This window comes from Aythya fuligula, chromosome 5 (assembly GCF_009819795.1).
Source record: "Aythya fuligula isolate bAytFul2 chromosome 5, bAytFul2.pri, whole genome shotgun sequence".
Classification (NCBI taxonomy): Eukaryota; Metazoa; Chordata; class Aves; order Anseriformes; family Anatidae; genus Aythya; species Aythya fuligula.
This window is the reverse complement of record NC_045563.1, coordinates 22,789,262-22,813,844: the sequence shown is the minus strand read 5'-3', so window position 1 is coordinate 22,813,844 and position 24,583 is coordinate 22,789,262. Positions and strand designations below refer to the sequence as shown.

The window sequence follows — 24,583 nt, the reverse complement described above, 5'->3', positions numbered from 1 at the left end:
TAAATGACCTGTCTAAAATGGTTTCTTCCCCCTATAGATTGCCCAGCTCCTATGTACTACTTCAACTGCAGCTCCGCGGGTCCTGGTGCAATTGGATCAGAGTGTCAGAAAAGTTGTAAGACGCAGGATATGCACTGTGTAAGGACTTCACCTCCTAGCAGGAGCGTGGGACGACATGATTGTGCATGTGTGATTGTCCTTAACAAATGCTGACGCTATTCACAGACCAACCAGTTTACTGACAACGCAGCAGCTGTAGCTACCCACCTAGCTGTGACGCTTGCAACTTGATTGTTACTAATTTACAGCTGTAGGGTTTAAAAAAATCTAAAAGTTTGGCATCCAGCCTTTGTAGGCTCCCTGTATGTTCTGTGCATTACCACATTGCCTTGTGTCGTATCTTTATACACACAGTATGTCACAGAATGTGTCTCTGGCTGCATGTGTCCTGATGGGCTGGTACTGGATGGCAGTGGAGGATGTATTCCCAAAGACCAGTGCCCATGTGTCCATGGAGGACACTTTTATAAACCCGGGGAAACAATCCAAGTTGACTGCAACACATGGTATGTTATACCAGGGAGTTTTGTTTTATAACAAAGGGTGTTAAAAATAGTCAATGTATCTCATGGGGCAGAGTGTGTTCTGAAGCCCTTCACTTCATCACTAGAGCCATCAGGCATCTAGTAAAAATAAAAAGGGAAACTTTTCCTCTCTGCATCACACTGCAGGAGCCTGTATTCAGGGAGAATAGGTACCAAATGTCAAAGAATTCCCATGGTCTTCCACAAACTGCTTCCACACCAGCTTCATAATTCCCAGCCTCATCCAGGCTGGTTTGGGGCTGGTTATTGTGCAAGGAAGAATTGAGTCTATGTCTGTAGGACTACTCAGCTCAACCCCAGAAAAAGTATGAATTTAGGAGAGGGAGGAACTGCAGTGATATTCCAGCAACTTGAAGCTTCAGTTGCTGCAATTGCCAGTGTAATGGTGCTCTAGTCTTCACAGGTACTGCTGATCATGGTGGGTAAGATTCCTTGGATCCTTACCCATTATTTAGCAAGGATGAGGTTGTGTAGTCCTGCCAGGTGGAGGCACAGAAAATAACAGCCGGAAACGCTGGTCTGATCACTGCTGGTACAAGCAATCAAATTTAGCATGTGAGGCCAAACCCTGATAAGCAGTTGTTGATATCACAGAGGCCATTACGAGGTTTTACTGAAATGAGGTCTTTGTTTTCTTAGGAGAACAGAATGCATACAGAGGAAGAAAAATCGTAGAGTATCTGTGCCAAGGGAATAACTAGAATTTTCTGTCTAATGGTATCCCTGAGCTGCAGTTTGCCAGGGTAGGATGGAGGATAATGCTGGTACATAACACCATAGTCAGGAGCAGAACTGGCCATGTGGTACCTGGAGTATAGAGCAATTTTCTTCTGCTCTGTTTTGTTAAATAGAGGAAATTTCTAAACATTATTGCAAAACTCCCGGCTCTTGGCAATCGCTCTCTGTGTAATGCAGAGCTGGTGCTCAGCCAAACCTCATGGATTAATATTCAGATATCTTTGAAATATCTAGTTGTTCTTCTTGAGCTTAGGTCCTTAATTCCCATTGTCTGATACCAGGCCTTAATGATTTAAATGATATTTGAAGGGGAAAAAATAGAATCAAAATACAGAAAGTTCAAGCATGTCTTGGTAGAAAACACAAATTTTGTAATTAGCAATCCATTATATGGCATGGCCTCGGAGCACTGCAAAAGATTAACCTTTCCATTATTCTGCCCATGTTTGGGGTTAAGGAAAAAAAAATGCTTCATACAGATTGTGAACCTTATCTTATTCACCTCCCAGCACGTGTAACAAAAGGCAGTGGAACTGCACGGACAATCCCTGCAAGGGAACCTGTACTGTGTACGGCAATGGGCACTACATGACCTTTGACGGAGAGAAGTTTGATTTCCTGGGAGACTGTGACTATATTCTAGCTCAGGTATCACATTTTTAATTTTGCTACCCACAGCTTACCCTGTAGGGCTCAGTGCGAGTAATTAAAAGGCTACTCCATGCAAAATAGTCAATGCTGATGATCTGAGTTTCACCCCTCTCTTCTACCTACACCAGACACAGGGAGAGTTTCCATACAAAAGCAAAGCAATTAACCCTCAGAAATGACACAAGAGGGCACTGTGTGATCCTAAATGATTAACTCCCCGGCTGGACTGGTGTAATTCCAGCGTCTGCAAAGGAAGGGATTAGTATGGTGCTGAAAAGTTTCTCTTGGTCATTCAAGAGTGACAGTTGCTTTTTGTGTCTTAAGCATGTAAATGATAATGTGTAGGCCTCAACTCAAGTGTAATTATTGTGTGTAATGAGACAGTACTGAACGAGACACTTGAGACATTTCATCTCCAAATTACAATTGGTTTTGCTAATACATTAAAAAAAAAAAAAAAAAAAAAAAGCTTTTTGGCTGTGCATGACTGGTGCTATGACAAGCTCGTTTTTTACTTGAGCTTTTCTCTTTGAAATTTCTTGTCAAGTATGAGCAGTTCAGTCACCACCACATTCTTCTAAAATGCCCAGAGTTTTGGTGAATGAACATGTGACAAAATAGCAGAAATCAGGCTGACAGAGTATTCATTTAGAGCTCCTGAAAATGTTTAAGATGGGACTAGTTACATAAAAGGCTCTAATAAAATGTTATCTATTTTTCAAAGGACTTCTGCCCCAATAACATGGATGCTGGTACCTTCCGAATTGTAATTCAGAACAATGCCTGTGGGAAGTCACTCTCCATCTGCTCTCTAAAGATCACACTGATTTTTGAGGTTTGTCTGGATTCAGTCACAGCTGCGGAGATGCAGTCTTGATTTTGCAGCAGTTGGTGTAATTTGTCCTTATAGTCCAACTTAGCTGTTGCTAGAGGGTACCCATGGTAGTCAAACAGCCAGAAAGCAGAGATAGGCCAGGAAAGGTGCAGATAATTGGCATTGGACACTTCTGCAGACAAGGGGGCTGATATAGGGAGTCAACAGCACTCTGTATGTATGCGTGTGTGTGTGCACCTGTGGTTCTGTGACCTTAGTGGTGGGAAATAATTTTTTTAGAGGAGGCTGTTGCATATTTCTGTGCCATGGTTTATGCACAGGGCAGGTGTTAACTACAGAGAGAAGAGTTTTTTTTCCTTCCAGATCAGGTTTAGCAGTTCCCCGAAGCAGACACAAAAGAGCAAAGAGGTTTCTCCTGGACTGGGGGGTGAGGGTAGGGTGAAACAAAGTGGCATGACACGGGGCATTCTAGCATGCCCAATTGCCCATGCACTCAGGAGCTTCTGTGCCAGCAAACAGATTTCATCTAGAATAAGGACAATTTATGTGGCCATGAAGTAAGACTTGTCATGCATGGACAGACGTTTCCCATTGAACTCACTGGGTCTTGTCCATGGCTCACGTGCCTTGGAGTAGGCCAAGACATAGTGCAAGGACTACAGAAAAAATGAGATGAAGGACAAGAGACAGAATACTAGTGCCATTACACTAAGTTTTCTACTTGGTTTCCTTCCGTGTGATGTATTTGTTCCTTGTAGAGCAGTGAAATCAGGCTCTTGGAAGGAAGAATTCAGGAGATAGCCACTGATCCGGGAGATGAGAAGAATTATAAGGTGGATCTCAGAGGAGGCTATATTGTTATTGAAACGACTCAAGGGATGAACTTCATGTGGGACCAGAAGACTACAGTTGTTGTTCATGTGGCACCATCTTTCCAGGTATGTGCCTCACAGACTGAGAGTTATGATTTCCAACTCAAACTCCTGCATCCAGAACTGAAGCCCCAGTTTGAAAAGTAGGGCTTGGAAAAGTGTTCAGTCCAGTGGAGCAGAAGCAGCAAGTGGGCCATGCTTTGTTTTATTTCACCATTCAGTTGGTATGGACTTCTCCAAAATACTTGGCACTAGAAATAAAGCCAGACTCTTTGCAGTATTGGAGGGTCTAAAACAGCGATCTTGTCACTTGAAATCCAGCTTCTTCTAAGACATATTTGGATGGCTGTTTAGAAATTTGCAGCTATTTTTTCTTGGCTTGGTCTGTAGTTTATTTCTGTCAGCCAGTGGGCTGCACTTGAAATAACGAAACCACTTACTGTGCCTACGCAAATTACTCAGGGAAAAGTCTGTGGCCTTTGTGGGGACTTTGATGGCCGGTCAAGGAACGACTTCACAACCAGAGGGCAGTCTGTGGAGATGAGCATCCAGGAGTTTGGAAACAGCTGGAAAATAACAAGCACCTGCTCAAATGTAAACATGACAGACCTGTGTGCTGATCAGCCTTTCAAGTCTGTCCTGGGGCAGAAGCACTGCAGCATCATTAAGAGTAATGTCTTTGAAGCCTGCCACAGTAAGGTAATCCTGATCTCTCATCCTTATTGGTTTCACACTTGGCATTTGTTGCTATTATGCAGCACGTTTGTGCACAGACTGTTATTATTAAAGGCTGTTACATGGCATTCTTGGGTACAAGGCCTACTTCTCTTTAAACACCTCTTTTTACTGCTCTGCCAGTTAAATCCTGTTCCACAGTACTGAGGAAACAGCAGTGCCTGTTTTGAGTAACCAAAGACAAAGGGGATAATAATTGGCCACCAGAAATAAAAAGCTAGATATCTGTTTGTAAAATCTAGAGATAACTTAGTACAGGGCTGTTTGTATGGGGATCCTTGGGAAAGTTTATTCAAATTAGCTAAAGAAATGAATTATTTACTTTATTTTAGACACATTGAATTAATCTAAACAGGAAAAGGGCTACTAATTCTTAATGAGAATGTCTATGCAAAGCCTTGGTGCATTTTAATAAGCCATTTAAAGAGCAAATTTGGCTTAATTTTCTTGGTTAGCTCATGCTGACACAGGTTAAAGCACAAGAGATGTGAAATTCAGTGGAAACAGGATTTCGTGTTATAATCAGTCACTATCTGTCAATTAGAAAATGTACACACTATATAGATGTGCTAACCCAAATCAAGGTAGTTTAGTCCTGCGTAAATTACACTGGAAAGACACTTGAGTGTAAATGTCAGCACACAAATAAGAGTGAGAAGATTTAAGGTCCAAGTCTACCAGATAGGTGAACATACAAAAACAACTCTTGCAAAATGTCCTAGCTCCTTCATGACAATCCCAGACTGTCACAAACAGTTCTGCCAAATAAACTGCCAGTGGATGGCAGAAATTCAAAGCCCTTTCTCTCATTAAAACATGGTGCAGGAGGTACATCTGTGATAACAGATCTGTTGGTATTTTGATAGGTGAATCCAATACCGTATTATGAATCTTGTATTTCTGACTTCTGTGGCTGTGACAGTGTGGGAGATTGTGAGTGCTTTTGCACCTCGGTGGCTGCTTATTCAAGAAGCTGTAGCAGAGCTGGTGTCTGTATCGACTGGAGAACACCTGCCATTTGCCGTAAGTATTGCATTGAAAATGCATGCAGAAAAATGTTGTTCTATGTGTTCAGGTGCACAGGAAATGAAGAAGAGCAGAATTCTGATACCTCTGCATGTCTGTGACTTAATGAGCTCTTGTTTGTGAGAATTAGAAAATGAACCCTTCCCAGTGTCTGAGACTTGGATGTTTTCTCTTCTGTTCCAGCTGTGTTCTGTGATTATTACAATCCACCTGACAAACACGAGTGGTTCTATAAACCCTGTGGAGCACCTTGTCTAAAGACCTGCAGGAACCCACAAGGAAAATGTGGGAACTTGCTGTATAGTTTAGAAGGTAATTCTTGCTTGACTTTGATACAGTTGATATGAGTTGAAGATATAGTATGATTTTAAATGCCTTAAGCATCAAGGTTGCTGTCTGACCTTCAACGACTGTCTCTTTTGCCCTAAAAACTCATTGACCATGCCTCTTCTGGGGCTAATTTCCCATGTAATAATACCATTCATAGCAGAATATGCCTGTTGCCTTTAAACTGGGCAGAGATACAAGGTCATTCAGTTTAAATTTGCAAAGAATAATTATCTGTTGACAAACAGAGTTAACTGCAACTTCCAGATGAAAGGGAAAAAGAGGACATAGAAAAATAATTGGCAAAACCGAGAATTTTCATACAGGATCATATTAATTTTGGGATCAAATCTGCATGTGATTGCCTCAGATTCAAGTAAAGCAGAACAAAGTTGATTCATTTACTTTAACTTTCCAGGCTGCTATCCAGAGTGTAGTCCTGACAAGCCATATTTTGATGAGGAAAGCAGGGAGTGCGTCTCCCTCCCCAACTGCACTTCATGGTAGGTCAGTCGATGGTAAGAGAGGTAATAATAGGATTAGAGAGGGCAAGGTAGGCAATGTGTGGTTTATGTTCGTAAGAAATCATGGCAATGACAATAATGGTTAAAACCTCAAGGAGCAGGCTTCTTTGTAAAAGTAAATACCATCTGCTGACAGATACTATTCTACATATACAAGACAATAAAACAACTCCTCTCCTCTTTATCTTCAGCAATCCTGAAGAGAAACTGTGTACCGAAGACTCTGAAGGTAACATTTGAATACCTTTCATTGAGTGATGATAACACTGAAACGACCAGACATCACATGTTGCTGCAGGCATGTTGCTAGCTAGTTCAATAGGTGGTGTCAGAGCAGTACAAACATGTCAGTGTCTTATCACTCATCAAGGCAGTAATCCCAGCCATATTCCCTGCCAAGAAGGAATGCTCCCATTCTCTAGGTTGGGTGAGGACAGTGCCAGTTCTGATGCTTTCAGCAGCCAGTAATTCCTCTATGCAAGCTGACTCCAAGAAGCACCATCAACAAGAAAAATCCAACTTTAAATAAATGAGGTAGACCCTCAATGCAACTTCTCAAGTAGAAACTGAGAATATTTTCCAGTCAGATCATTCACTTTTACTTATATGAACTACAGAACGGTAAATACAGAGTTTGTTTTTCTTTTCATTTATAATGAGAGAGTGTCCCCTGGTTTGATCGCATTTGCTCTTTTGTTGCCTCAGATTGCCTCTGTTGCTACAATGGGAAGACTTATGCCTTAAATGACACTATATATGGCCAAACAGATGAGGTTGGGTGTGGTAATGCTGTCTGTGGTCCTAATGGAGAGATCATCAAAACATTCATCCCTTGCAACACACCATCTGCACCAGCACAAGGTACTATTTATACAAGGTTTGGCGGTGATTTTATCAAGTCTGTAATGGTAACAAGATTCCTCTGTCTCTGAAAAAGACTACTCTTACCTCCATGTCCATGCCAAGCACAGATTTAAGGCAGTTCATGTTTCAGGAAGGAGGAGCCAGAGCTTGTGGGTTTCATAGTGGGCATTAAAAGTGTAATTTCATAGCTGCTTACTGTCAGTGGGGTAAGGATGGAATAGAGGGTTTCATCCATTTTTCAGCAGAGCTTATACAATATCTTTAGGCCTTCCACAATTAGTCTGCTGTTGTTAGTCTCAAAATTTCATAGTTCATAAACCTTGTTTTTCTCCTTCTCATATTGTTCTTACTGCACTGGTTTCTACATTGGAGAAGCCAGTCTCAAAGGGATCACTGGAACAAGAAAATGAAACTAGCTGGTGATTTATTCTCCTCACAAAAGAGAAGTTGCAGTTTGAAGGGGACATGTATAAACAGAAAATAGGAAGTAAAAAGATGAAAAGATAAAGTTGTGCCATGATTGTAGCAATACAATAATAATAATTGGCTGAAAAAAAAATAAAAAAGTGTATTATCCTGCAGTAACAAATTATACAAAGTGAGGCAAGCAGAACTAAAAGTTATCTTCTCTACTCAAGTGAGTGGAAGAATTAAAGACCTGATGGTGAGCCTGTGTGTTTCCTGTGTTTACATGTTTCATTCCAGGTGTTATGTGGTAATAGCTAGGAAAGAAAGGATTATTCAAAACAGCTTATAGACTGGCTTCATTAAATGACTAAATGATCTGTCTGTATTTAAACCAACAGATGCTTCACAACTAGACATTAAAAGACAAAACGGTGTGCCACTGGAAGTCACTTCTCCAAAGTCAGGTGAAGTCATACAGGATTAGGAAGTTCAATAAGACCTTAATTTGGAATCATATTAAGAGATAGTGGAAGGGGGTTTTATTTTATTCTATATAAAAATACCTGATACACACACTTGGAAGAGTGTGTGTACTATTCTAGTAGCATATAGTGTGTGCGTATGGGGGTTATAAGTACATAGAGAGGGTGTTTTTAGTGTGTACCAGTACAGAATGTGATGAAGGTGTAAAATATTTTTGTTCTTCTTGTAAACATAGAGAATGTAATAGACATCGTAGGGCTTGAATGTTGAGTTGCAAAGGATCTGGTCATTAATAGATTTCCTTTCCTGCAGAACCACATATGCAATCTGTAACATCTGCACCACCATCGTCAATGCTAACCACTCCCTGCTTCTGCACTGACAATGGACGATTGCTACAAATGGGTGAGAAACCAAGCAATTTTTTTTTTTTTTTTTTTTTTTTTTTTTTTTGTCTGCACTGTTGATTTGAGAAGATGTAATGTTAGTTAAACGTGCTCCAGCAAACGCTGGTTCTGTCTACTGCAATTACACATGGAGTTGTTATGTCTTTAAAGTGTAACTAACACCTTCCAAATTACAGTTCTCATGTACCCTGTGACATTGTCCTGGTTTGGATATCCCTGGTGTAAAGAAGTTTAGAGCAGATGCTAACTTAATTGTACTCCAGCACAAACCCTGACTCACAAATCCCAAACATAGGTTTGTAATCCACATTCATATTCCAAAGATAGAGGAGTGAAGGCTCCTTTTCATCTTAGTAGCCATCAGGTGCAGTCAGGCCCAGTTAAATGCAGGGCTGAGTATGTGATTGATCTGTAATGCATAGCCTTTAAGAGTTCACAGCAAATATTTACCACTTTCATAGGCAATTCAGTGCTGATTGTTGGGTTTTGGCCCTGCAGGAGAAAATGTTTCTCTGCCAATGAATATATCGGGTCATTGTGCTTACTCCATTTGCAACGCTTCATGTCAGATTGAATTAATCTGGGCAGAGTGTAAAGTCGGTCAAACTGAGGCACTCAACATCTGTGATCCAGACTCTGAAGACTGTCCACAAACAGCTGCTTCCAGTGCAACAAGCCTAGTTCCTGCTGCGACGGTGGCTCCTGTGAGCGATTGTCTTGGGCTCATTCCTCCTAGAAAGGTGAGAGACTGGAAAGAAGAAGGTGTGGTTCTTTACAGTGTTTCCTCCAGCCAAGATTTGGCATTCTCCACACGTAGATTCCTCTGATGCTGGTCAGCACTGCTGTAGCTAGTCTGTAGTTGTGGCTGAACTAGGTGATTGATAAATATAGCAGAAGCCCTCAAATGTTTTAGGGAATAAATTGAAGATTATGCTGTTAAGTGAAAAATCTAACAGGCTGTAGGCAGGCAGAGCCACATGAGCTGAAGAAAGGCTAGGAAACCCCACCTATCTGTGTCCCACCATCACAAGTGGTCAGGACATTAATGCTGAGATCTGCAACAAAATGTTGCAGAACAGAACAAAATGTCAAAGATCCGTTGATTGCAATACTTTTCATATTATCTGACAGAGAAAGAGTAGATAGCAACGCCATACCAAACAGGAACATGAATGGAGGGTGGTAGGTGTGTGTGGTTTTAAAATTTTTTATTACTTTGCTGTGTTCCTCTACTGCTCTTTCAATCTGTCAATAGTTTAACGAATCATGGAATTTTGGAAACTGCCAGATTGCCACTTGCCTGGGAGAAGGAAATAATATTAAACTGTCCAGTGTGACTTGCCCTCCTCAGCAACTAAAACTCTGTGTGAATGGTTTCCCATTCATGAAACACTATGATGAAACTGGCTGCTGTGAAGTCTTTGAGTGTCAGTGTAAGTAGCAGGTGAATTCCTGAAATTTATGTTATTCTCAGCCCATCTTCAAACAAGATAAATCTGTGTGATCAGCATCTTTATTATCTTTGTATTGATTCAGTAGGTTGTAATAGAGCAGAATTCCCACCTAAAACATTGGCTATTAAGAGCAGATAAGAGTCCTTGCTAAGCTATCTTTTCTTCATCAAACTGGTCATTTCAGCTCACAATGAAAGAGATTATAAAAGTTAAGATCAGCTTGAAGCTGAGAAGTCAAACTCAAAGTGTGCTACTCTGTCTTCCAGGTATTTGCAGCGGATGGGGAAATGAGCATTATGTGACTTTTGATGGAACATATTATCATTTTAAAGAAAACTGCACATATGTCCTTGTGCAGCTAATTCATCACAACTTTCACAACTTCTGGATTCACATAGACAACTACTACTGTGGTGCCACTAATGGAGCAATTTGTTCAATGTCCCTTCTCATTTTTTATTCCAATTCTGTTGTTATTTTGACACAAGCAATGGAACATGGAAAAGAAACAAACTTGGTAAAGTATTTTGTTAAAATGAATCCTCAGAATTATTTTGCTGTATCTGTATTACTCTACTGCCAAATGCTCTGCCATGACAAAGGACAAAGCTCATCACAAATGGCATGGGTAGGAAATGCATTTACATCCCTCACTCTTTTTTGTTAGTGTCAGGAAAAAAAAAAAAGTATATTCTAAAAACTTGGAAAATTGTCACATAACTGAAAGCTGTGTTTTTCTTCCTGATGGAAGTAATCAAATATAAATTAGAGCATATTAAAAAGGAAGCACTGGGAACTGCCTAAATGATTGCCTTTGTCAGACTTCATTCGGTGCATCTGAGAGCTGAATCTGTGCTCTACTTGCCAGACACAAACTATGTATCTTACTCAACAGAAGAATGTTCATAGAGACCTTTTGCTTCTCTTCTTTTTAGATTTTATTTAATGATAAGAAAGTTGTTCCGGATGTTTCCACGAATGGTATCAGGATAACCAGTTCTGGCCTTTACGTCATAGTTGAAATACTGGAATTAGAAGTTTATGTCTCCTACAGTCGACTTGCGTTTTACATAAAACTCCCTTTTGGAAAGTTTTATAACAATACCATGGGACTGTGTGGTGAGTGTGCTCATCAGCTGACAGTAAAGAATGCAATAAATTTTCCTCCTCCTTTCTTTTGTCCACTTGTAAACAACTCTAAACTTTTGCGACTCCAGTGATTTTTAAGTTTGACAAATTTTAACAAAATTGTCTCTAATTGGTGAAAAGGTACTGTCAGAAGATACAGTTTTGAGTCACTTCCTTTCATTCTGTCCACATTTGCTGGTGGATGGAGACAAGCTTTCTCTAAGTCTCCATCTTGATCATATGATTATACTTACTCACTATGGGAATATACAGAATCTGGAGAGTCCTGTGTTGTGAGAGAACCATCTCATTTTCTTTAGCCATCATGAGGATTGCATTAGCCAAGACCTCAGTTCTGGTTTTCATGAGTAACTGGCAAACTATTTCTTCTAGCCTTCTCCTACAAAGTTCTTGTGAACTCATCCAGGACTATGTGTGTTACTTTCTCACAAGAAGAACTGCCTTCCAGGTATTGCTGTTTTGCGTAAAAGCAGTTTTATCAGCATTAACTGTCCTTGAACTGTCACTTGCTTTTATATTGCTACCAGGTACGTGCACCAACCAAAAGGCTGATGATGCTATGAGAAGGAATGGTGAGGTCACTGAGTCCTTCAAAGAGATGGCATTAGATTGGAAAGTCCCAGATCCTACTAACAGATACTGTAATTCAGGTGTCTCAGAACTGGCTGTGATTGAAAATCATCAGCATTGTGAGCCTTCTGACCTGTGTAAAATCATCTGGTAAGACAGCTCCCAAAAGAGACAAATTTTTGTGCTTAACCACAGGGCTTGGGTGAACTGCTTATGGGACACAATGAAAATATGAATTCTAGCGTACTTTGAAAAAGTGAGCATTGAATTGATGTATGAATTTTCCTGAGTTTTGCAGATCAAAATCTGTCCTCCCTTAATAGTGTCTGCTACTTGGCACTGGCTTTGCTTGTTGTTTCTGGAGAAGTTAAGTGGGAACTAGCTATAATTCAATATCTGAATGCTTTGGGGATGAATAGGAGCCACAGTCAGAATATAGCCAGCATGTGTGTGTGTTTGTTTTTAAAATAATTTTGTGGTTTAAAATAGGATTGTCAACAATGTTGACATTAAAATGTCAGTATATAGAAATATAGCTGTGAGCCGTGCAGGAGATTCTCCTTTGCAGGTCTCAGTCCAATGTAAAATTGCTTTGTTTCAAGGCGTTGTAAAGAATGGGAGGTAAAGCTTTCTTAATTAAGCTGTGTGGGTGTATTGTCTATTGGAGCAACTTGTAGTTGTATCTTTACCTTGAGGCCCTCTCTGGGTGGGGATTGTTTTGGCTACACATGTGGGCGTATTGCTTATTGGAGCAATTTGTAGTTGTATCTTTACCTTGAGGCTTTCTTTGGGTGAGGATTGGCTGATTTTAATTGTTCTTTGGAAGTAGCCCAAGGGAGCAAAATGCCATATCTGTTTCCTTGCTTTGAGAAGGAACCTGACCGAGTGCCACAGTGTGGTTCCCCCGCAGCCCTACTACGAGGCCTGCGTGGCCAGCGGTTGCTCGGACCAGCACCCCAGCACCGAGTGCCAGAGTATGCAGACATATGCGGCCTTGTGTGGGCTCCACGGGGTCTGTGTGGACTGGAGGAGGCAGGCGAATGGGCAGTGTGGTAAGCCTGGGAAAGAGAAACACCTGGTGGTGAAGTGTCTTTGGTCTGTTCTTTCCTCACCCACGCACCCATTTCTGTCCATTCACATCATCAGGCTTCAATCTTTCCTAAGCTGCTCTGGGTCTGAGAAATACAGGAGCTAATCAAAAGAGTTGCAGTTCAAAAATGGTACAAAACAAGTGGGAAACAGGCCAGTGGTCTTTCCTGCACCTCTCAGCAGAGGAATGGGTTGGGACGTTTAGCCACTTTTCTCCCCTTTGTGTCAGATACAGCTTCGTCACTAGATGGCAATGCACAGCTTCTCTCTGCCTGCTTTACCCTGCTCAGTGGACCTGGGTAAACACCAATGGTACTGGTGCAAGTACCTTGACGAATCCATTGAACCCCTCTTGCTGAAGATGTGGGGACCTCTTGTTGGGCTGGAGCCTGGGCTGTGCTGCCCATAGGGCAGCCTGAACTGGTGCATGCTGTGTGTCTGTCGTGTGACGGAGGGTACAAATAGGCCCAGGCTTTCTAACCCATGTGCTGTAATGCTCCACAGAGGCCAGCTGTGCTCGGGATCAGGTCTACAAGCCATGTGGAGAAGCAAAAAGAAACACTTGCTTCAGCAGGTGGGTCGTGTCCTAAGGCAAAGGTCCATCATTTGAAAAGTGCCAAGGAAGGCTGGAAGTTGGCATTTCTTTGGGTATTAGGTGTCTGTTTGCCCCAGGCAAATTTCTGCCTCTCATACATTTCTGTTTATTTTCTAATTGTGCAGAGAAGTCATTAAGGACATCGCCCCCTCCCAAAATAACACACATGTGTTTGTTGAGGGATGCTACTGCCCTGATGGAAAAACTCTGCTGAATGATCACGATGGCATTTGTGTTTCTGTCTGCGGTAAGAAATGTAAAAAGTGGGATGGGGAAGGGTCATAAGACTATAAGCTCACATAAGTGGAATGTTCTGGATACAGGGGACATAGGGGAAACCTTCATACTGAATGTTTCTAGCTAGGCTAGAAATGTTTCTGATTGACCGTTTCCCCCTACTTTTACACAGAAAGTGGAACTTTTGAAATAACAAAGGATATTTAGGCAGAGGATATTGAAATATTTTGGATACACAACTTGTGACTTTGCACTCTGGATCTTTCTGTGTCCATTCCTCAGATTCCTTTTATACCTGTACTCTTGCTTCTGTTGTTTTCCCCAGTTCAGTTATCACTAAAGGAATCTGTAATTTTTTTTATAGGTTGCACTGCACAAGATGGATCAGTGAAACAGGTAGGAAAAAGGAAAATGCTAACTTTATACTATAGCTGAGTGCTGTGACCTACGGTAAAAATGATTGCATGAGTTTCTTTTAATTCTAAGCTTAAATACTAGTCAACGGTGTTGACAGTGGGGAAGAAAAGAGCAGATTTTAGTAACTCCAGGACTTCATTAATAGAGATACAGAAATAAAATTAGCAGTTTGTAGGAATCATTTTTCTAGAGAAGTAACAAATTTCCCTTTCTACAAAGGAAGGTGGCAGGATTTTTTCTTCTCTGCCCTCTGGGATTTGAACTCTGATTTTTCCAACATAATGAAATAGGGCAATCTGGCCCTGTGCTGCTTTGTGGTAGTCATTAATTAATCTAATGCTTCTATATTTTGCTCTCTGAACAACTATCTCTTTTGTTTTCACAGCCTAGAGAAGCTTGGGAGCATGACTGTCAATACTGTGCTTGTGATGAAGTGACCTTGAATATCTCTTGCTTCCCCCGGCCTTGTGCTAAATCTCCACCTATCAACTGCACTAAAGAGGGCTTTGTACACAAAATAAAACCACGTCTGGATGATCCATGCTGCACAGAAACAGTGTGTGGTATGTAGACGATTCATGTGGCATCATTTGCCTCATGATGATCCTCAAGTGAAATTAAAAGAAAAAAAAAAAAGCACAACAGGTACTAGATTCAAATAAACACACTAGATTAATCATTTATTCTTGCTGTCACAAGAGACCTCCTCTGGTTCAGCTTCTATTCTAAATTAGATCTATGTCCCACTTGATATTTAAGTTGGAAAATGCCACATGGATCATTGGGGACCACTAGGTAGTTCATAGGATCCTTTGGCTCTTGTCCCTTCTGAGATGCTGGGGTGATCCTTGCACATAGGTCCATCCAATATGGAAGGATGGACTTTCCTGTCTCTCACATGTAGCTTCTTTTTATGTTTGCCCTCACCATTCAATGTGCATCCTTCCAGTCCCAAATGCCCGCAACAGCACAGGACCTCCTCATTAGTCTGCTCAGGCCCTGGCCATTCCTACCACCCATAGGAGGATGCAGGGCAGGATCCTGGCAGTAGTGGGATGTTTTTCTCTTCCTCATCTTTTTGTGCTCCTGTACATTGGGCTCCTTTGGATTCTGTGAGGGAGTAGTGGGCACTGGCAGGGTGCTGTAGCTTGCACCTTCCTACCTTTATGTCTCTGGCCCTCATCCACTGCTTCTTCCATTTTTTTGTTTGTTTGTTTTGTTTTCATTCTCATTTGCTTTTACCCTAATTATTTTTTTCTATCACTTCCTTTTTTCTCTGAGGTGAACGTGTTTGTGTTTAGTTTGTTAGCAATGACATCTAGTGGGGGAAGAGAAAGAGGAACAAGGGCCAGAACTGTATGCCCAGGGAAGACCTTTACAATAAGGCAAACTTTGAAAAAGTTTATTTGTACATGTCCCAACTTCCAGACTGTTTGGTTCAAGAATCATTTATGTCTTCCCTATTTCTTGGATGTTCAAACTTTTTGGTCTGCAAGAAAAACTGCTGGACAGGATGATTTGGCTTACTTTATCTCCATTGTCTATTGCAGAATGTGATATAAAAACCTGTGTTATCAACAAAACAGCATGTGACTTAGGTTTCCAACCTGTGGTAGCTATATCTGAGGATGGTTGTTGTCCTATCTTCTCCTGTAGTAAGTACCATGTTTCCTTAAGAAATTTTATTTATTCCTTCAACTATTTCAGTTTTTCTGAATGAGTCAATATCACAAGAAGTAGCCTCTCCCTTTCCTTTCCAGCCTTTAAAATTTTATGGTGGTGGAATAAGTGATGTAAGTTCTCTGTAGCTAATATTCAATGAGATCTTGGGATGTAAGTTATTGAACAAGTACTGCATTTCTATTATATTGAAGCTATACAGTTCTGCTGTCAAACTGTATTTCTGGAATTGCACACCTGACCCAACTTCCCATTTTCTCAGTGACCAGTAAGGTGGTTAACAATAAAGAAAAGCTCAGCTAATTTCAAGCATGGGTAACTACATGAAGTACATTTTTGTTTTTGCCATATGGAAGATACCAGGATATAGAATTACCCCAAACTTCACGCATAACATCTGAGCAGATGTTAAATGTGGGCTTCAGAATAACAATTTAACAGCATGTTTTTCCCTCTGTTGTGCAGGCTATGAAGGCTAGCAAATAGACTCAGTTCTACTCTTTGTCTTCTCTAAATCAGTGAGAATTTAGAGATGAGTTCAATAACTGGCTACATCATTCCTAGTACATTGTTTTCATTTTATTTTTCTTACAGTACCAAAAGGTGTATGTGTTTCTGAAGGAGTTGAATTTAAGGTAGGTCTTCTTCCATACATTTTTTTTCCACAGGTTGATGCAGCCTGAATCAGAATTTTCTGAACTTATTATTGTCAACACTTAATAATGTACACTTCAATCCTGCCTTTTTTTTTTTTTTTTTAAATCCCTGCCAGCAGTCTAATGTGTTACTGAAGATATTAATGAATAGGTAATGCTAGAGACCAGTAGCTTGCTTACTAAATGAGATCTTACCTGTGTTTTAGAGTCTAGAAGTCAGAATTGTGATTGAATACAAATTTTAAAACTCATTGGATGTTGTAAGATTAATTACTAGGTCAAACTGAGGAAAAATTGAAGTTTGGATTTTATAAGATAACATAACTCATGTAATGTCATCAGTGCACTTGAGTATGTCAGCCTCACGTTCATTTTGTGATACTAAGAAGTGTCAGGTTTGAAGTCAGAGATCTGAAGATATTCATTTCAGGAGGTTCTACCAAAAATAATTCCTGAGCATAATCATTCATGTTTGATAGTCCAGGGGACATATGTTTATTCTACAACCCACCAATTTCTTGCTGTTGCCTGTTTTCCTCTCTGCTTTTCTTTATCTTTTCAGCCTGGGGCAGTGGTGCCTAAGAGCTCCTGTGAGGATTGTGTGTGCACAGATGAGCAGGACGCTGTGACGCAAACCAACCGCATCCAGTGTGTTCCAGTGAAATGCCAAACCACCTGCCAACAGGTTAGTACCACGCACTCAGCCTCCCTGACCACAAACAATGGCTGCTAGGGGATGCGTGGTAGAACCGTGGCAGTAAAACTGCTGCCTCGGTAAAAGATAGCAGGATATAATTTTCTATTAGGTCCTCTTTAGGATGCTGGCCATTTTTGCTCTACCAATTTAAGAGGTCACCCTTTGAGAGATTCCCTGAAGGAAAGTGATTGCAAACCTGTTAGAGAGACATCTGACTGCTGAAAGATGAAGTTTATGTTGTTCTGTTGGTGGTGTTTTCAGCTCCAAAATTAAGATTATAAGGAAACTGCATGGTTGTTTAAGGAGTTTCCAGACACTGCTTGGTACTTGTGAGCTAAGAGTCTGTGCACAAACTGCTCAGTCTATTACTGAATGCAAGAAAGAATGGTTTCTGTTCCATTCTCACCCAGATAAGGCTAGATCCACTGCCAATCCTAAAAATGGATAAAACCATTAACCTTTATCTTGAAGCAGGATAGACCCATGAAAAGACTGCTGGATATCTAAAACACAGGGAAGGAAATAACCGATGCACTATCTTCACATGTCTGACAGTGACAGTTCTAGTGAATAATCATATCAGACCAAGTGCTGGTAGTAGATTTTTCAAGTAATCACCTGATGAATTAATTTATTTGTTCTAACTTGTGTGTTAGCACAAAGAAGAGCAGCCAATGGCAGGGTGTATATGGTAACTGAAGTGACCCAGAGGTAACTTCAGTATGGGAAAGAAATTATCAGTTTTAATTGTCAGGCTTAAAGTGATTCCAACAGGTTTCTAACAGCAACAGAAATGAAACCAGAAAGTTGACTCATTTCCACTGCCATCTCCAGTGTGGCTGTGATCCGACAGTGTTTCATGAACAGGACTGCAGGTAACATGGCTAAATGGTGACCTTATTTCCACAGGGCTTCCGCTACGTAGAACAGGAGGGTCAGTGCTGCAGCCAGTGCCAGCAAGTGGCTTGTGTGGCAAATTTTCCATTTGGCAATGTCACCATCGAGGTGAGTGCTCCTTTGTTCTGCATGGAAAGCTGAATTATCCAAAAAGACCTCAACATTTTTTGAAATCAGTGTCATATATTTTGAAGCTGGGAAGACCTTTACAAGATTTTAAAATGTCTCTATTTCCAAAGTAAGTGTTAAGTTTTATATGGCTGCTCCTTGCTGTGTGCATCTTGAAGACACTGCTGTGTTTAAAATTATGCATCTCTGGCAGGAATGGAAATCATGTCACCCTCTCTTCGTGACATGCAGCACGGGGAAAGAATTTGTAGGGGATGGTGACATTGCAAAACACTGCTCTTGCAGAGATATGTGAGCTGGCTTCACATGACACTGCTCTGATACTGGAAGACATGTCATTTATCTTGCCCTAGAAATACAAAGCTAAATAGTTTGAGCAAGCTGATATAACTGTACTAACATTGGTTCTGAATTTGTTGGGGCAAAAATCGAAAATGTCATAGCTGCTGCAGTGTAGTTTACCTTGGTAACACCCAGGTAATACACCACGTCTCTTCAGCATAGTGTTGTGAGACGTGAACTGAACCTCAGGCTAGCTGTTTGCTTTTATTACAGCCTGCTATTGCTGTGAACAGTTAATGCTGCCATCTAACCCAGTGGTTATTTTCTTATGTGCTATTTCTTCTCTGGTAGCTCTTGAGCTCTGCATCTTTTCTATTTCATCCTTTTGTTCCTTGCTAAATCTTGCAAGCTAGCTTCTACTGTGCCAATATATAATTTTTATGCTTTTTATGCTTAAAGGTGGTTACCACAAAGAAATTTTGCATTTATCCATTAACCTCTGTTAGGAAGAGTATTTTCCTTTCATAGTTTTTACTTTTCTTCCATCTATTAAAAAACTTCAAAACCTGTAGAATACTTTTTTTCTGTATATAAGCAGTGCTATAGGCTGGGAGATGAGTGGTTAGAAAGCTGCCTGGCAGAGAAGGACCTGGGAGTATTGGTTGATAGTCGGCTGAATATGAGCCAGCAGTGTGCTCAGGTGGCCAAGGCCAACAGTATCCTGGCTTGTGTAAGAAACAGCGTGACCAGCAGGGCTAGGGAAGTGATTGTCCTTCTGTACTCTGCTCTGGTGAGGCCGCACCTCAAGTACTTTGTTCAGTTTTGGGCCCCTTGCTAAAGAAGGACATCGAGGTGCTTGAGTGAGTCCAGAGAAGGGTGATGAAGCTGGTGAGGGGTCTGGAGAACAAGTCTTATGAGGAGTGGCTGAGGGAGCTGGACTTGTTCAGCCTGGAGAAGAGGAGGCTCAGGGGCGACTGTATTGCTCTCTATAGGTACCTTAAATAGGAGACTGTAGCGAGATGAGGGTTGGTCTATTCTCCCACGTGGCTGGTGACAGGATGAGGGGGAATGGGCTGAAGTTGCACCAGGGAGGTTTAGGTTGGATATTAGGAAATACTTCTTTACTGAAAGGGTTGTTAAGGCATTGGAATGGGCTGCCCAGGGAAGTGGTTGAGTCACCATCCCTGGAAGTCTTTAAAAGATGTTTAGATGTAGAGCTTAGTGCTATGGTTTAGTGGGAGACTTGTTAGTGTTAGAGCACAGGTTGGACTAGGTGATCTTGGAGGTCTCTTCCAATCTGTGAGATTCTGTGAGATTCTATCCCACCTCTATTAACAGACCCATCTTCTGTACTTCATAGTGTCTCTTAGCATTTCTGCTCCTACCTCTATGCTATGCTCATTCTGCCACCAGAATGTGGGTGAGCTCAGTAGATGTGAATTCCAGATATCTCAGTACTGTGAGGATAATATGAACATCCCAGCCCCTCTGCCAGTTCATTGACTGTATTACTATTGCATTGTTCTATTTATACTTATTGTATAAATAAGTAAATATCTATCTGTCTATATAATATCTATATATTGTTCTATTGTTATATTATATTGATTATTTTTTTTCTGTTGTTTTTAGGTTGGAAAAAGTTATAAAGCACCGTATGATAACTGTACTCAGTACATGTGCACTGAATCAGGGGGGCTGTTTTCCTTGACTAGTACAGTAAAGGTCTGCTTACCATTTGAGGAATCAAACTGTGTCCCAGTAAGTATTTAAGTACCAGAAAAAAAAAAAAAAAAAAAAAAAAAAAAAAAAAAAAAACACACACTGTCTGAAATGAGCCCTGCCAGTGCTATGGTATGGGAGGCTTCTATACAGTTTTGAATGAGTCACATCAGTGTTTCTTGACCTTTCTGAGTTGATCATCTTTGTTTGAAAGAAATGTGCTTTTTCAGCCCCAAATGGAATGTCCTATGGAAGTATAACAAAAGCTATACTTTCTAAGAAATCCACATATTTTACTTGTTGTGAAGTAAGACACTGGAATTTGAAATAGGGGAGTGCTGGGGCAATGGCACGGTGGGACTTTTCATTACTTAAGGAACACCAGTGTTACAAAATGCAATTGAAGAAATGATGACTTAAGATGGACCTGTCAGGGAACCAATGAACATAGTCTCTTCTGCTATAGGGAGCATTGCTAAGCAAGTAAGTGGTAGATGAATGAGCAACAGGGAGCATTAGTGACAGGCTTTTTAGTGACCAGTGGTTTCCAGTAACTTCCAGAAAGGGCTTTGCAGGCTGTTCAATTCCAGGAGCAGGTGTCATTGTCTGGTTTTGGAGTTGGCTTTTGTGCTGGCTTCAGCAGGATCTGCATAACATCAGGCATATGTTACAGAACATTCCACCTGGCTTATGAGTGGATATAGTTGTAAGAATATTCAGTCCCTGCAGGATATTTTTAAAGTGTGTTTTGTACACAACTGGTACACAAACAGGTCTGAAGAGGAATTAATGTGTTGGTTAGAGATGAGGGTATGTATCTGAACCCTCTGTTGCTACTAGCTGCTTAGCAATATACGTACACTAGACTAGAGTATCCAAACTATTCTGGTTCTTTGTTTTCTATACAGGGGACAGTTGACATGACTTCAGATGGCTGTTGTAAGACATGTGAGTGTGTTAAATCATCGATTCCCTACTAAAATACTGCTAGGTTCTCTTCTGCTTGTAGCCCTTCTTCTGCATGCACCAAGAAGTTCAACAGACTAGAAGGCTTTGTTCATGTATCAGAAGAGCAGTTTTGTACCTTACAGCTAAGGCTCAAAAATTGCTTTGTTCTTCCAATGGGGACACTAAAAAATTTATCTCCTTTCTGCGTTTTTAAAAGACTGAAATATTGTTAGTTTGAACTATACTTCCAATGAGAGAATTTGTAGGAATTATGTTCTGTATTTTTCCATTTGAAAGTTACATGGGGAAAAAAAATTGGATTTTTTTCTTCTACATCATCCACCCAGAAAAATATAGGTTGTTACAGTCACAAATGTTAACAAATACAATTCATAGCACTTAACAACAAAAACACCTTAATATCTCCTTTTGGTCTTAGTTCAGCAGTACCCTTACATGAACTTATACATGTCTTCATTTGAGCCAGTCCCTGAACAGAAAAGTATCTAGAAAAGTGGGGAGTTGTTTTTGCTGAATTAGTGCCTATTTGCACTCTCCTTATTTATTTATTATTTGTGTTTGGTGTGTGTGTATTTGTTTTGTTATGCATTTAAACTACAAGAGGTTTCATTAAGATGATCTGCCCATGGCTTCCCAGAAGGTGTCTTTCAAAATTTCTTTTGCTTCCCAGTCTGAAGAAGTGTAACAGAAATATTCTCCCACACAGGTGTTGACCTGCCACATAAATGCAAACGCAATGTGAAAGAGCAGTATATTGTTCACAACAACTGTAAGTCTGCTGTTCCAGTCCCAATGCCCTTCTGCGAAGGGACATGCAGTACCTATTCTGTGTAAGTAGGAAACCTTTCTCTGTCTTCACCTGTGTCTGGTCTTCCTGGGTTCTTGTTTAAAAGGACCTGACTGGGAAATTGGATGTGAGAACAGCAGCAGTCATCAATGTGATGAAATGCCTTTAGTGTGATGGGAATGCCTTACCTTAGGATAATAGGTCCCTCTGCAAAGAGACCTTCCTGTCCTTATGTGTATTTATGAACAGCTCTGGGGGTTGATGGAGTTTCTTCCTGCTCTTTGGTCTCTGCATGAATTGTTCATTTCTGTGTTGCCAGAATGTCCCTAATCCAAAACCCACCAAATTTAATGGGATTTTCCTCACTGATCTCAGAGGATCTAGCCCTGCATAGCTAGTAGCATCCTGAGGAAAGGCCATTATGAATAAGCAGAAATACAGATAAGAAATCTTGTTTCTTTCTTCATTAGTTGTACCCCTATTTGGAGGAATGAATACAGATCACATAGGGAAGAAAACAGGTGGTGTACTCATGTGCAAATCTCATTTCTGTAGGTATTCCTTTGAGACCAATGAAATGGAACACAAATGCATTTGCTGCCATGAAAAAAGGAGTCACACAGTGAAGGTGGATCTGGTTTGCTCTGAGCATAAGACAGTCGAATTCACATATGTGCATGTAGATGAATGTGGATGTATGGAAACCAAATGCCCAAAGAGGAGAACGTGAGACAAAGGAGACATTTCAGCTCCCATTTAATGCTTCCCTAGCAAGTGAGTAGTTTAGAAAGCAGCTGTGACTAACCTTGAAGTGACCATACTTCTCTCCTGTGCTTTTTTCCTTCTGGTATTATATGCAGTTATGGAAATTAGCTGAGGATTTTGCTCTAAATGTTTGTAGAATAAACTGCATTTCAAAGAGGACTTGTTCTCTTGTTTCAGTGATGCTGCTAAAGGGGCAAGGAGGTTAATTTCTTTAATCCCATATTGGTGTATAAACCAAGGTTATTACAAGGCACTCCAGAGACAGACGATGCCTTTCAAAAGTCCTTCCTGATGAAAGTGTGCATTATAAAACTATAACTACGTGCTTCAACTCATTTCCCTCAGAAGGGAAACAGCAATCGCTTCCACAGGTGTGATTCAGTCAGAGAGGCAGGACTCAGCTCAGAGGCACCTTGTTCTCCCCAGTGGTTCTACACCTACTTCGGCTGACAGTCTGGGTCACTGGAGCAAAGCAAGGTGCTTTTCTCCTTCTGTGCTGTAAGCACTACAGCAGGAGTGTAAAAATGTGCCTTAAATGCATGCTAGAAAATGAACATATTCACACCCAGTCTTTATCACTGGTGGGTTTTGTAATTTGCCAACATCAAACTTCAAACTTGGAGCTGCGTGTCTCGTGAGAGACTGATGTTCAGATCCACATCTTGCTATGTGATCATGATTTATGTCACAAACAATTGACTCCCAGTTAGCATCTTCAATGGGACGTAGTGTTTGTGACAGTGTCTTACGTGGACAGGGGTTAAAAAAGCTCAGCAATACCTTCAGATTATGCAGGGAAGGAAGATGTTTTTACTGCTTGAACAACTTGGTCTTTCTGTGACCTGAACGAGAACTAAGGGCTGTAAACGCAGCGTCCTACAACCTGCCAAGTAGAGACTTTGGGGAAATGTTTTGGAGGGAATACTTGTGAACTGACAGAGTAGCTATTAAGTGTGCTAACCTCTAGCTTTCCATTTTAAAATGCTGCAGCTATTGAGTTCCAAGTAGTCTCTCATTTAATTATTTTTCATAATAAATCATTGTAGTTGATGTCAGGTTACTTACACACGTACTGCTTCATTATGGTATTACTGATCTTAAAATTGCAGGAATACTTGACTTTGAACAGGCATAGGAGTTGAAAGACATACGTATTTCTTTGCTCTTATCTGATAGGCCCATGTTTATTGGGTAATCACTGTGATGCATTAGCACAGCCCCTATTGGGCTTCTGTGGAACTCAGCTCGTTTTAACATAACAGTTCTCCAGCCCCTTTCTGGAAGGGTTTGTCTCAGCCTAGACTGGTTTGAAGGAGCCCTTGTGAAGGTATCAGTTTCTCAGCACTGGGTATTTTGAGATCCAGGGTAGCCAGCTTAGACAGCTGAAGACAGAGAAGGTGAATATCATCCTTTGTTTTTATTTTATTTATTTAAAAGGAGTAAAAGGGAGACTGAGTGTTCGTAACAATTACAGTGTTCCCGTTGCAACTTCTTACTCTCAGTGAAGTGCAGAAATCTTTGGGAAACATGGGCAATAACATTCAACAAGATGTTTGTGCTGCTGCTGAATTGCAACTAACTCTCCCATTCCCAGCCTCTGCCCTGGTCACTGGACCAGTTTGCTTGATTATAAATGATAAGAATCCCCAAATAATTCAGACAACTGTCAGTGTAATGCGATTCCCGTGGAAGGCATGTGTTGCAATTGCTTGACATTGAGGCTCACATATAAACTTCACATTAGCCCAGAAAATATTCTTACTGATACAAATCAAGTGTATGCCTGATTTTGCAATGCAAAGTGCAGCAGCAAGAAAGAAGGACATTCGTTCCTTTCCTCCTTGCCTTTCCCTGAGGGGGAAGAAATCATTCTTGAGTGCTTTCGTCATCAGAAGAGTAAACAGGCTCTTAAGTAGTCAGATATAAATTCCTGTAAACCCTGCAAATGAATCATTCTCAATAGGATGGCTTAGCTAGAATACTAGTGGAAATCTTTTCCATATCTGCTTTGTC

The 24,583-nt window shown here is 40.7% G+C and overlaps 1 protein-coding gene across 1 annotated transcript in view; it reads left to right on the top strand.

Annotated features, from left to right (window-relative positions):
- Positions 1–22,535, top strand: part of LOC116490286 (mucin-5B) — a 42,949-nt gene extending 20,414 nt beyond the window's left edge. The window contains exons 18-47 of the mRNA XM_032189332.1: positions 38–138; positions 415–566; positions 1,853–1,991; positions 2,719–2,829; positions 3,588–3,767; positions 4,164–4,400; positions 5,303–5,459; positions 5,646–5,774; positions 6,208–6,292; positions 6,505–6,542; positions 7,019–7,174; positions 8,381–8,473; positions 8,974–9,215; positions 9,731–9,908; positions 10,196–10,446; positions 10,865–11,048; positions 11,606–11,798; positions 12,522–12,700; positions 13,242–13,311; positions 13,458–13,579; positions 13,934–13,965; positions 14,372–14,549; positions 15,537–15,641; positions 16,261–16,301; positions 16,885–17,007; positions 17,929–18,024; positions 19,960–20,088; positions 20,958–20,997; positions 21,725–21,848; positions 22,361–22,535. Of these exons, the coding sequence (XP_032045223.1) occupies positions 38–138; positions 415–566; positions 1,853–1,991; positions 2,719–2,829; positions 3,588–3,767; positions 4,164–4,400; positions 5,303–5,459; positions 5,646–5,774; positions 6,208–6,292; positions 6,505–6,542; positions 7,019–7,174; positions 8,381–8,473; positions 8,974–9,215; positions 9,731–9,908; positions 10,196–10,446; positions 10,865–11,048; positions 11,606–11,798; positions 12,522–12,700; positions 13,242–13,311; positions 13,458–13,579; positions 13,934–13,965; positions 14,372–14,549; positions 15,537–15,641; positions 16,261–16,301; positions 16,885–17,007; positions 17,929–18,024; positions 19,960–20,088; positions 20,958–20,997; positions 21,725–21,848; positions 22,361–22,535 (4,040 nt within the window). The remainder of the gene's footprint in view (positions 1–37; positions 139–414; positions 567–1,852; positions 1,992–2,718; positions 2,830–3,587; positions 3,768–4,163; positions 4,401–5,302; positions 5,460–5,645; positions 5,775–6,207; positions 6,293–6,504; positions 6,543–7,018; positions 7,175–8,380; positions 8,474–8,973; positions 9,216–9,730; positions 9,909–10,195; positions 10,447–10,864; positions 11,049–11,605; positions 11,799–12,521; positions 12,701–13,241; positions 13,312–13,457; positions 13,580–13,933; positions 13,966–14,371; positions 14,550–15,536; positions 15,642–16,260; positions 16,302–16,884; positions 17,008–17,928; positions 18,025–19,959; positions 20,089–20,957; positions 20,998–21,724; positions 21,849–22,360) is intronic.
- The last annotated feature ends 2,048 nt before the right edge of the window (positions 22,536–24,583 follow it).